Below are 12,108 nucleotides of genomic sequence, written 5' to 3' on the forward strand. Positions count from 1 at the left end.
TTGAAGTAATTTTCTTTTAAAGGGAAAGTTCCACTAAAATAAAACTTTTGTCATCATTTACTCACCCTTATGTTGTTCCAACCCCATTTGATGAATATTTCAATTGCTTTTGTCCATACAACGAAATGATCTATATTTCGAAATGATATATTGAACAAAAATGTACAGAATTTACTCACTCTCCTCCAAGATGTTCATGTCTTTCTTTCTTCAGCCGTAAATAAATTATGTTTTTTGAGGTAAACATTTCAGCAATTTTCTCCATATAGGGACTTCTATGGTGCCCCCGAGTTTGAACTTCCAAAATGCAGCTTCAAAGGGCTCTAAACGATCTTAGCCGAGGAATAAGGGTATTATCTAGAGCAGGGGTCCCCAAACTAAGGCCCGGGGGCCGAATGCGGCCCACCCCCACATTTGGACCGGCCCTCTGAACAATGCCAGAGACATATTTTGAAAATGTAATTTTAAATATGTTTTACTTATATCATGTCGGTGTTTGATAATAAAGGTTGGCTTTCAAACTAAAATTTCCCTTAGTTATTAACATAGCCTAATTATTTGTTGAATTCACCAACAGAATGGTACATTCAACGTTATGTGTCATCGCGATCGAACAGGTGATGCGCGAGCCAGCTAGAAAAATCAGAGCGATGACAAAATGACTCAGTAGCATTTGAGGTGAAACTAGCACTGCTTGTGGGACAAGTGCAAAAGCAAGACTTCACTCATCTCCCAGCTACCTAAAGTTTTTCAGCTGAGAACCAGTTGAAAAGCCTGTGGAAGCTCTGAAAATGCTAAAGGCGGAATTTGACGTGTGATTCAAAAAACACAGTGGACCAACAGCAGCAGATGACATTGCACCCCAAATCATCACAGACTGTGGAAACTTAACACTGGACTTCAAGCGACTTGAGCTATGAGCTTCTCCACCCTTCCTCCAGACTCTAGGACCTTGATTTCCAAATGAAACACAAAACTTGCTCTCATCTGAAAAGAAGACTTTGGACCATTGGGCAACAGTCCATTTATTATTCTCCTTAGCCCAGATGCCTCTGATGTTGTCTGTGGTTCAGGAGTGGCTTAACAAGAGGAACACAACAACTGTAGCCAAATTCCTGACACGTCTGTGTGCGGTGGCTCTTGATGCCTTGACCCCAGCCTCCTTGTGAAGTTCACCCAAATTCTTGAATCAGTTTTGCTTGACAAGCCTGTCAAGGCTGCGGTTCTCTCGGTTGGTTGTGCATCTTTTTCTTCCACACTCAACTTTCTGTTAACATGCTTGGATGCAGCACTCTGTGAACAGCCAGCTTCTTTGGCAATCAATGTTTGTGGCTTACCCTCCTTGTGAAGGGTGTCAATGATTGTCTTCTGGACAACTGTCAGATCAGTAGTCTTCCCCATGATTGTGTAGCCTAGTGAACCAAACTGAGAGACCATTTTGACGGCTCAGGAAACCTTTGCAGGTGTTTTGAGTTGATTAGCTGATCGGCATGTCACCATATTCTAATTTGTTGAGATAGCGAATTGGTGGGTTTTTGTTAAATGTGAGCCAAACCATCACAATTAAAAGATCCAAAGACTTAAACTACTTCACTCTGCATGCATTAAATTTATTTAATACACAAGTTTCACAATTTGAGTTGAATTACTGAAATAAATGAACTTTTCCATGACATTCTAATTTACTGAGAAGCACCTGTATATCTTTTGAAAAGTAATGATAATTTGTCTGTCTGGTGCATAAAAAAAATAAACTATTCTAGCATTAAAAGGTATAATAAATACAGGTAAAATAATAATAATAATAATAATAATAATAATAGTAGTAGTAGTAGTCAGTCCGGCCCATGGAATTTTCTTTTATAAACCGACCCGGCCCCCCACTAAACAAAAGAAAATTATGTAGCCTGCTCAGAAAAAAGTTTGGGGACCCCTGATCTAGAGAAACAATTGTTTTTGTTTTGTTTTTTCTAAAAAAAAAAAAAACTAAACTACAATTTATACACTTTTTAACTACAAATGCATATTGTCTAGCTCTGCGGTGGACGTGCATACTTGTGCACTCCAGATCAAGAAAGTTAGGGTATGTCAAAAAAACTCATTTGTCATTCTCATTTTGACATTCTTTGCACGTTCACTTTGGAAACACTTTTGCAGCAATTTTGAAGTTGAGAAGTTGAGGAGAAAATGAGATGGGCGCTTTTTGACATACCCTAACCGTATTGAACTGGAGTGCACAGAGTGCTCATCGCAGAGCTAGACAAGACGAGCATGAGATTAAAAAGTACATAAATTGTAATTTTCTTTACAAAATAACTGATTGGTTCGTTAGATAAGATCTTCCTCGTCTGGGATCATTTAAACTGCATTTAAAGGAGAAGTCCGGTGTGATATTGACCTAAAGTGTGTTGAATCATGATACCGAGTGTGAACGTACCTTGCATATCTCATCTCGGTTTGTGTCCTGCAGTCCGAAATCTGGGGGTAGTTAGCCGATGCTAACAGCAGGTTGTCAATGAGGGTGAATAGGGCATCGGAGTAGCCATGTAAATAAATCACTGTTTTATGCCATTTACGAGGCACAAAGTAGCTCCACACTTCATTGGTAGACTTCCAAGGGCCCTGACATTTAAAACGAGACATTGAGAACCCAGAAAAAGCACCGGTAGTTTATTTATTTAGTCACGATAAGTCGAGTGTCGAGCAGGAAGGAAACTACAACCTGATAAGTTGATAACCTGTTAAGTTCCTTCCTGCTCGTCACTCGACTTATCGTGACTAAATTCAAGATGGCGGCGGCCGGTAAATTTCTTGCAGGTACTGTCTGTATAAATCTTCTTGTAAATAAGTGACAACCTGATTGCCAATTATCACTCAGTGAACTCATAGGCACCAGGTGCAACACTTCAATGTTTTTTGACATTCACAATAGTGTAAGTATCAGATTTACATGTTTTATATTTATACAATAGCAATACCACATGTACATACCCACTCAAATTAATCAGTACATGCCAGGGCCATTTTTAGCCACGTGGAGTGCGTGTGTGAATTCCCGTGAAGGGGGATGGAGCATATAACCATGTTGCACACACATGTTGCTTTTAATGATGGGTTTTAATAAAAGAGCTCTGGATTAGGAATAAACTCTTTTCAATATATAGTATATCACTTTATCATCATTGAATATCACCAACACTCAACAGTTGAGTTACACTGGCAGGAAATGTGCTGCCTATAAATGTGTTATCAGACAATTTCTTCAGAAATTAAGAGATGTATGAGAAAGATTAACCAGAATAAGTCATACCTTGTGAATACTTTTTGAATTTGAAGATCTGAGTAAATTTAACTTATTTTGTCTTCTGGGAAACATGTTAGTATCTTCTGAAACGCAGTACTAAATGAAAAAAAAAAAAAAAAACATTTTATATCCAGGTCCATAAACATAACCCTCTCTAAAATGTGTAAATTACAAACATACCCTTCAAAAACAATGTTCTTATTCCAGACGAGGTAACAAACTCAGATTCCAATGTTTTTTGACATTGTGTGTACTACATGTGCAACTGTCCGTGGGTGAGAAGTGTATGTTTATTCTTTTGTGTTTGTAAGTTTATTCTCTTTTAATTAATATGTATTGAGATGCATAGCAGCAGTGAAGGCTTTATGTTCTAGCTCAGACTACAACACTCAACATGTGACATCCATTCGGTGCAATCAATGGCTCACACATGAGTCACTTTTGAGTAAATAAAAAAATTCTTCTGCAAAGTTATTAAAAAAGCGTGTAGCACATCTAAGCAACTCGACACAGTCTGAGGTTGAACAAAAGAACGGACAATACATTTCAAACAAAGCAAAAGAACAGAACAATGGAGGCACGGGACACGTTATGGTCCTTTTCACCTCAAGTTATAATCACAAAGATGTGCAATTAAGAAAATGCACAGTATTTAACAAAACATAGGGTTATTTGAGATGGCGTCTGCACCATTTAAACGCATGTGTTACTAAAACACTCTTGAATAGAGTTTTAAAAACTAAATCTCACATATAAACAAACAGCAAATCTTTGAGACACTTATATGTGGGTAAATCTGTAAAGCCCTGGCTATTTAGCATTTTTAATCAAATTTAGACATGTACATTGTACCTATTTTCAATCTAATTTAGACAGGTACATTGTACCTGTTTGAACTTTCGGTTTGTATATCTGCGCAATAAACGTTTTTCAACAAATGTAGCTGAAACCATTAGATTTGTATATGTATTTTCAACATGGTGGATATCTCAAGTTTACCAGAGATATGTCTATGAAGTTCAAACAAGACTCCTGTGTCAAAACTCACCAGGATGTGAAGGGTTAACGTCCTCTTCGAGGTGCATTGTGGGATAGCGATTGAACAGCGATGGCGGCGAGACCAAAGCATCTGAAACGTTTCATTGTAACTTATTTGCATGCAGTATTCCTTTCTCTGCACGTATTTGTCGACGCTAAAGACGTAACGTGGGATGAAAACGGATACGTTTTGTACTGCCCATGCATGGGTAATGAGAGCATGATGCATCTGAGATATTTATATCTCATCTTCATTGAGAATCAATTGAAAACTTGCTTGTAGACCCAAAGCAGGGGCTGTACTATTACAAACAAAACGTCTGTATTGTTGGTGTTTTGTTGAAGTAATGAGCACGTTTCTCCTGTATGTTTTTTTTTTTGTAGGTCGGTTTGGAAACCAAGTGGATCATTTTCTTGGGTCGCTGGCTTTTGCTAAAATGCTGAACCGAACTCTCGCGGTTCCGCCGTGGATTGTTTACCGCCATCACACGCCACCGTTTACAAATGTAAACAACACCTGTCACTCGTTTCCTGTGTCCATGTACACTGTTAGGAAGCCCACCTTAGGCTAATAGTGTTTTGGAACACGGTAGCTGGTTTATAGCTATAGCTAGTTAATTTTGTTAATATTTATATGCTATTATAGTGTATTTTAATTAAATTTTAGTGTAGTTAATGTTACTTGCATTTGTAATTTTTGTTTATATAAATTATATTTTTGTTTTGGTTTATTTTGCTCTATTTTATAGTAATTTCTATACTTAAACTTGTTTTATTTCAGTTAGTTGCCAATGTGGCATTTCTTATTTTTATTTGAGTTACCCAGGTTTTTCAATATGCTAATCATATTTTATTTAATTTCAGCTTTATTTCAATTGCCAGTTTAGTTAAGAATAGCAACTTTGCTCCAAGTTGGACTTTAGCTGGTCCTCACCTGTGTTCATTTAGTATTATTTTATTTTATTTTTAACTTCAAGTTTACATTTTTATTTTTATTTAGGTTTTAGTCATTTTGTTTTGTGTGTTTGCCATTTTTATTAGTTAAAAATAAGTTAAATTGGTAAGATTTTTAATGTTTTTTTTTTAATGAAGTTTATTCTGCTCACCAAGCCTGCATTTATTTGATCCAAATTTTGAATACATTTTAAAATGTAATTTAATCCTGTGATTTCAAAGCTGAATTTTTAGCATCATTACTCCAGTCACATGATTTTACAGAAATCATTCTTATATTCTGATTTAGAATTTTTTAATTATTTTTTTTATGTTGAAATCAGCATTAATTTTTTTAGGTTTCCTTGATGAATAGAAAAGAACAGCATTTATCTGAAATAGAAATCGTTTGTAACTTTATAAATGTCTTTATCATCACTTTTGATCAATTTAAGTAATTTAAGTAAAAGTGTTAATTTCTTTCCCCAAAAAAAGAAAAAACAAAAATTATACTGACTCCACGCTTTTGAATGATATGGTGTCTAATGTTACAGAAGCATTTTATTTCAGATAAATGCTGATCTTTGGATCTTTTTTTTTAATTCGTCAAAGAGTTTTGATGTACTCAATTGTTTTAAATACTGATAATAATAACAATAATAAAAATATTTCTTGAACAGGAAATCAGCATATTAGAATATTTTAATGGGGTCATGTGAAGACTGGAGTAATGATGTTGAAAATTTAGCTTTATATCGCAAGAGTAAATTATATTTTGAAATATATTCAAATAGAAAGCAGTTATTTTAAATAGTATTAAATAAATGCAGGCTTGGTGAGCAGAAGAAAAATCTTTAAAAAACATTTAAAGTCTTACGGTTCAAAAAGAAAAGAAAAAATATATAAGTTTCGATTTTTCATATAATATTTTTTATTTTATTTTGTCTCTGCTTTATTTCAAACAATGAAAACTGTTTTTAACAATTTCAGTATTTTACACCAGTTTAGTGACAATAACAACATTGGCTCGTTCATGTTGGTCGTTAGATAGCTACCAGCTGGTTATGAAACATCGTGGCTAATTAACCATTTACTGACTGTCTGTCACAATCAGATCAATAGGAGAAAGTACATATGGACAAGGAATAATCTAATTCTGTATTTCTCTGTAACAGGTGCATGTCCCTTACAGTGAGTTTTTCCAGCTGGAGCCAGTGAAGCAGTACCACCGTGTGGTGAGTCTAGAGGACTTCATGGAGCACTTGGCTCCTAAGCATTGGCCTCCTGGTCAGAGAGTGGCCTACTGCTTCGAGTCTGCAGCTCACAGGAGCGTGGACAAAAAGACTTGTCCGATGAAGGTAATATGGGTGTTCATTCTTCTAGGTGCACTTAATTTATGTCTTTTTGCTAGACCTTCACAAATCCCTGTACAGCTGCTCATCAAACATTTTTCCAATCTGCTATGGAAACACTGCCATCTATTGGAGTTTTTGCAGATTTGCATTTTCTTTCATGCCATAAAAGCATCATGCATTCTTAAATATTCATGACAGTGCACTTAAAATGCAGCCTGTTGATTCTAATGCAGGACGGAAATCCATTTGGTCCGTTTTGGGACCATATCGGAGTTGACTTTGATCGCTCTGTTCTTTTCGGAGGACTTTCTTTCAGCTCCTACTACCAGCCGCACTGGATAAAGAGGTAAGGTTGAGCTGAAATGCTTACGTAAGTATAAATGATTCCAAAGGTATTCTCACTCTCAAACTCTTTGTTTCTCTTTTTTTTCAGGTTTCCCCCAAAAGAGCATCCAGTTCTTGCCCTTCCGGGAGCCCCAGCACAGTTCCCTGTTCTAGAGGAGCACATTGGACTGCAGGAGTATTTGGTGTGGTCTGAAAAAATGGTAAAGGAAGGAGAAGGCCACATCAGAAGCCTGCTAAACAGACCCTATGTGGGAATTCATCTCAGGATTGGATCAGATTGGGTGAGCTTTGTGCATCCTTATGTGAATGGACGGGGTGATGGGGTTTCCCATAGTTCAGATCCAAATACATTTTTTTTCATCTTAAGTGGAAACCTTTATATGAGGTCCACTTACAAAATCTTATAATAGTGTTCAACGTTTATTTTTGAATGAAATTAATACTTTTACATGTATGTGTTTAGCAGACACTTTTATCCAAATCTACTTGCAAAAGAGGAACTTAGTAATTTCTTAATTAACAATGCATTCGATTGATCAGAAGTGAGTTATATAAAAAAAAAAAAAACATATACAATGTTAAAAAAGATTTCTTTCAATTAAATGGTGTTGTTTTGGACTTTTTTGATTTTTAAATGTTACATTTTTTACAATATTTTTTAATGTAATTGTCAAATAAATGCAGGTTTGGTGAGCATAAGAAACAAAATCCATGTTATAAGAGATTTTATAGGAAAAATCCTTACTATTGTGTGTCGTGTGTTCGCAGCAATTGCACCGCCCAATTCGCTTTATTTGAGTCGCCTGGCGCGAATTCACGTCATTGCATTAACTTTGTAATCTACTCGTGCAAATAATTAAATTGGCATTTGGTTTGAACGCACCATTATGCTGTGTACACCAAATGCAAATTGAATATTCACATGCCTTATCGCTTTAGATTACTCACGCGATGTTTTTTGTCACTCATGCAAAAAAAAAAAAACATCGTAATGCTCTACTTCGTTTCTGATGCCACTGGACATGTCAATAAGCTCTTCGCTGATTGGCTTGTGCAACAACACGTCATGCGAATTTTCGCTCAAGCTGAAATTCTTCAACTTGTGCAGAAGACGCAATTGAGGCATATGTCACACATTTACGGAAATTGCATTGCCTGGCATGAATTTTCGCAAATAAAATCTCCTTCATTTTCTGATACAACCGGACGTGTCAAACTGGACATGTCAGTAAGCTCTTCACTGATTGGTTTGCTCGACAACACGTCATGCAAAGTTGAAATTCTTCAAATTGCGCGGAAAAACTCAATTGAGATGTACACTATATTGCCAAAAGTATTCGCTCACCTGCCTTGACTCGCATATGAACTTAAGTGACACACCATTCCTAATCCACATGGTTAAATATGACGTCGGTCCACCCTTTGCAGCTATAACAGCTTCAACTCTTCTGGGAAGGCTGTCCACAAGGTTTAGGAGTGTGTTTATGGGAATTTTTGACCATTCTTCCAGAAGCGCATTTGTGAGGTCACACACTGATGTTGGACGAGAAGGCCTGGCTCTCAGTCTCCGCTCTAATTCATCCCAAAGGTGTTGAGGTCAGGACTCTGTGCAGGCCAGTCAAGTTCATCCACACCAGACTCTGTCATCCATGTCTTTATGGAACTTGCTATGTGCACTGGTGCACAGTCATCTTGGAAGAGGCAGGGGCCAGCTCCAAACTGTTCCTACAAAGTTGGTAGCATGGAATTGTCCAAAATGTCTTGGTGTGCTGAAGCATTCAGAGTTCCTTTCACTGAAACTAAGGGGCCAAGCTCCTGAAAAACAACCCCACACCATTATCCCCCCTCCACCAAACTCGTCCATCAGATTACCAGATGGGGAAGCATGATTCGTCACTCCAGAGAACACGTCTCCACTGCTCTAGAGTCCAGTGACGGCGTGCTTTACACCACTGCATCCGACGCTTTGCATTGCACTTGGTGATGTATGGCTTGGATGCAGCTGCTCAGCCATGGAAGCCTATTCCATGAAGCTCTGTTCTTGAGCTAATCTGAAGGCCACATGAAGTTTGGAGGTCTGTAGCGAATGACTCTGCAGAAAGTCGGCGACCTCTTCACACTATGCGCCTCTGCATCCGCTGACCCCGCTCCATCAGTTTTCGTGGCTGAGTTGCTGTCGTTCTTAAACACTTCCACGTTCTTATAATACAGCTGACAGTTCACTGTGGAATATTTAGGAGCGAGGAAATTTCATGACTGGACTTGTTGCACAGGTGGCATCACAGTTCCATTAGGAATTCACTGAACTCCTGAGAGCGACCCATTCTTTCACAAATGTTTGTAAAAACAGTCTGCATGCCTAGGTGATTGATTTTATACACCTGTGGCCATGGAAGTGATTGGAACACCTGATTCTGATTATTTAGATGGGTGAGCGAATACTTTTGGCAATATAGTGCATGTACGAATTTGTATCTTTTTCGCGTCTATGTAATCTACTCGTGCAAATAATTAAATTTAAAAATTAAAATATTCTCAACGCGTTATCGCTCTAGAATACTTGCAATATGTTTTTCATGTCACTCAGATGAATAAAATCATCTCGCAATGCTTCCCTACATTTTCTGATACAACCAGACGTGTCAACATGGGGTGCATTTCCCAAAAGCATCATTAGCTAACAATGGTTGTTAAAGGAACACTCCACTTTTTTTTTGGAAATAGGCTCATTCTCCAACTCCCCCCGAGTTAATAAGTTGAGTTTTACCGCTTTGAAATCCATTCAGCCGTTCTCTTGTTCTGGCGACTTCACTTTTAGCATAGCTAAAAAAGGAGCTTGCAAGTTCCTTTAATTCCATTGAACTCTATTGGTTCATCTCAATAAGTTCATGCTAATTTTTCTCTTCAGTTGACATTTTTTAATTGTGTGGAAGACCCGATATCACGTGTTGACCACGTAAATTCATGTCTAGTGGCGTCTTCGCATTGACTTTGTTCGTAAGTTACTTGCACAAACAATTAACTTGGCTTTTGGTGTGCACACACCATTAGATTTCTGAAGTACCAATATACCAACTGCAGAATTTTAGGCCTGATGTGGCTTGAATATATCACATCCTCTTAACTGTTCTTCTTATTCCATACAGCAAAATGCCTGCAAGCTTCTGAAGTCAGGTGATGCTGGTCCTCACTTCATGGCATCTCCACAGTGTGTGGGATATGACCGTCAAACTGCCCTGCCGCTGACTATGACCATGTGTTTGCCAGATCTCTCTGAGATCCGCCGTGCGGTGAAGCTGTGGGTGAAGAACACTAATGCTCAGTCAGTTTACATAGCCACTGACTCTGAATCGCACACCGCAGAGATTCAGAAACTCTTCAAGGGCAAGGTGAGGATTAACATTTTAACATTGTGTAAACCTTATTTAGTAAACCGAATATAAAGCTGATGACACGTTCTTTGCAGGTGAAGGTTGTGAGCTTGCGGCCGGACACTGCTCAGATTGACCTGTATATCCTCAGCCAGGCCGATCACTTCATCGGCAACTGTGTTTCGTCCTTCTCAGCCTTTGTTAAAAGGGAGAGAGATGTTCACGGGAGACTCTCATCATTCTTTGGGATGGACTACCTAGGAAAAAGAAAAGGAAGAGAAGAACTCTAATGAAATTAAGATGTTACGTTTTTGTAACTGTGAAGGCTGGTTGAAGTTTTGCATGTTTCAGGTGTCTGGTCAAGAACATTTGGATAAAGGCTTCTAGTAATTTAATGAAGGGAGAATTCTGGTCGCTGCATTTCTCCTATGTTGCACTACTACATGTACTGTGAGCAACTATGCTATCATTATATCATTGATAATTTTGTACTGGAACGTTTGTATTGACTGATTCATTTCAGAATCAGTGTTAGTGGTTAGAAATTGCACTTTTTATAGTTGAAGGCAGTTTAAGATCTCCAGAGGCATCCAGATGTGCAGTGCTGAAAATGAACAAATGTGTCACTGTATGAAAAGAATGTATGTCACAGACTTGCTAATGTCTTGTAGTAATGCAAGTTGACAGTGTTTTTGGAAGTCAGTCTGAAACCAAATGTTTTATAAATGTTTTAAGATCTACTTACTAGTAATTTTGTACAACTTCGAATGACATTCCTCAAGGTAGTTTTCAATTAAAAGTATAACAAGCAGTATTTTGTGCATTTGTCTTTTTTGGGGTAGGAGTTTTTATACAGTAGGATTTTTTAAATGTTTTTTAAAGAAGTCTCTTCTGCTCACCAAGCCTGTATGTATTTGATCCAAAGTACAGTACAAACAGTAAAACATTTTTTTTTATTATTATTTGAAATAACTGTTTTCTATATGAATATATTTTAAAATGTAATTTATTTCTGCAATCAAATCTAAATTTTCAGCATCATTACTGCAGTCTTCAGTGTCACATGATCCTTCAGAAATCATTCTAATATGCTGATTTGCTGTTCAAGAAACATTATTCAAAACAGTTAAGTACAAGGATTAGCAAGGATGCTTTAAATTGATCAAAAGTGATGATGAAGACATTTATAATTATAATTTCTGTTTCAAATATATGCTGTCCTTCTGAACTTTCTATTCATCAAAGAACCCTGAAAAAAATCTACCAAGCTGTTTTCAACATAATTATGTAAAAAAAGCAAATCAGAATATAAAAATGATTTCTGAAGGATCATGTGACTGGAGTAATGATGCTAAAAATTCAGCTTTGAAATCACAGGAATAAATTATATTTTAAAATATATTCAAATAGAAAACAGTTATTTTAAATAGTAAAAATATTTGAAAATTTTACTGTTTTATTTATTTTTTTACTGTTTTTTACATTGAAATGCAGTGGTTACTGCACTACAATTCACAAGTTTGGAATGGAGAAGATTTTTTTAATTGTATGTTTTTGAAAGAAGTCTTTTATGCTCACCAAGGCTACATTTGTTTGATAAAATACAGTAAAAACAGTAATATTGTGAAATATTATTGCAATTTAAAAAAAACTAATTTATATGTAGATTTATTTTCCAGATGTAACCTGTTCATGTGATGTCTTCCATGTCACATGATCCTTCAGAATCATTCTAATGTGCTCATTTTCTGCTCAAGAAACA

General features: G+C 36.8%; 1 protein-coding gene across 1 annotated transcript; it reads left to right on the forward strand.

Annotated features, from left to right (window-relative positions):
• The first annotated feature begins 4,403 nt into the window (after positions 1-4,403).
• Positions 4,404-10,692, forward strand: pofut1 (protein O-fucosyltransferase 1). Its single transcript, XM_073823611.1, has 7 exons — positions 4,404-4,551; positions 4,727-4,848; positions 6,451-6,633; positions 6,864-6,976; positions 7,064-7,256; positions 10,122-10,364; positions 10,442-10,692. Exons 1-7 carry the CDS (start codon positions 4,413-4,415, stop codon positions 10,634-10,636), a joined length of 1,188 nt encoding a protein of 395 aa, XP_073679712.1. The 5' UTR covers positions 4,404-4,412; the 3' UTR covers positions 10,637-10,692.
• Positions 10,693-12,108: the final 1,416 nt, after the last annotated feature.

Source organism: Garra rufa, chromosome 18, assembly GCF_049309525.1.
Source record: "Garra rufa chromosome 18, GarRuf1.0, whole genome shotgun sequence".
In the NCBI taxonomy this organism is placed as follows: domain Eukaryota; kingdom Metazoa; phylum Chordata; class Actinopteri; order Cypriniformes; family Cyprinidae; genus Garra; species Garra rufa.

What these genes read in the sequence shown, in the direction of transcription:
- pofut1 (XM_073823611.1), top strand. Translation starts at nt 4,413, where the DNA reads ATGGCGGCGAGACCAAAGCATCTGAAACGTTTCATTGTAACTTATTTG. An exon ending in TTTGTACTGCCCATGCATGG is followed by an intron (nt 4,552 to 4,726) that starts GTAATGAGAGCA and finishes TTTTTTTTGTAG; the next exon opens with GTCGGTTTGGAAACCAAGTG. An exon ending in AGAAACTCTTCAAGGGCAAG is followed by an intron (nt 10,365 to 10,441) that starts GTGAGGATTAAC and finishes CGTTCTTTGCAG; the next exon opens with GTGAAGGTTGTGAGCTTGCG.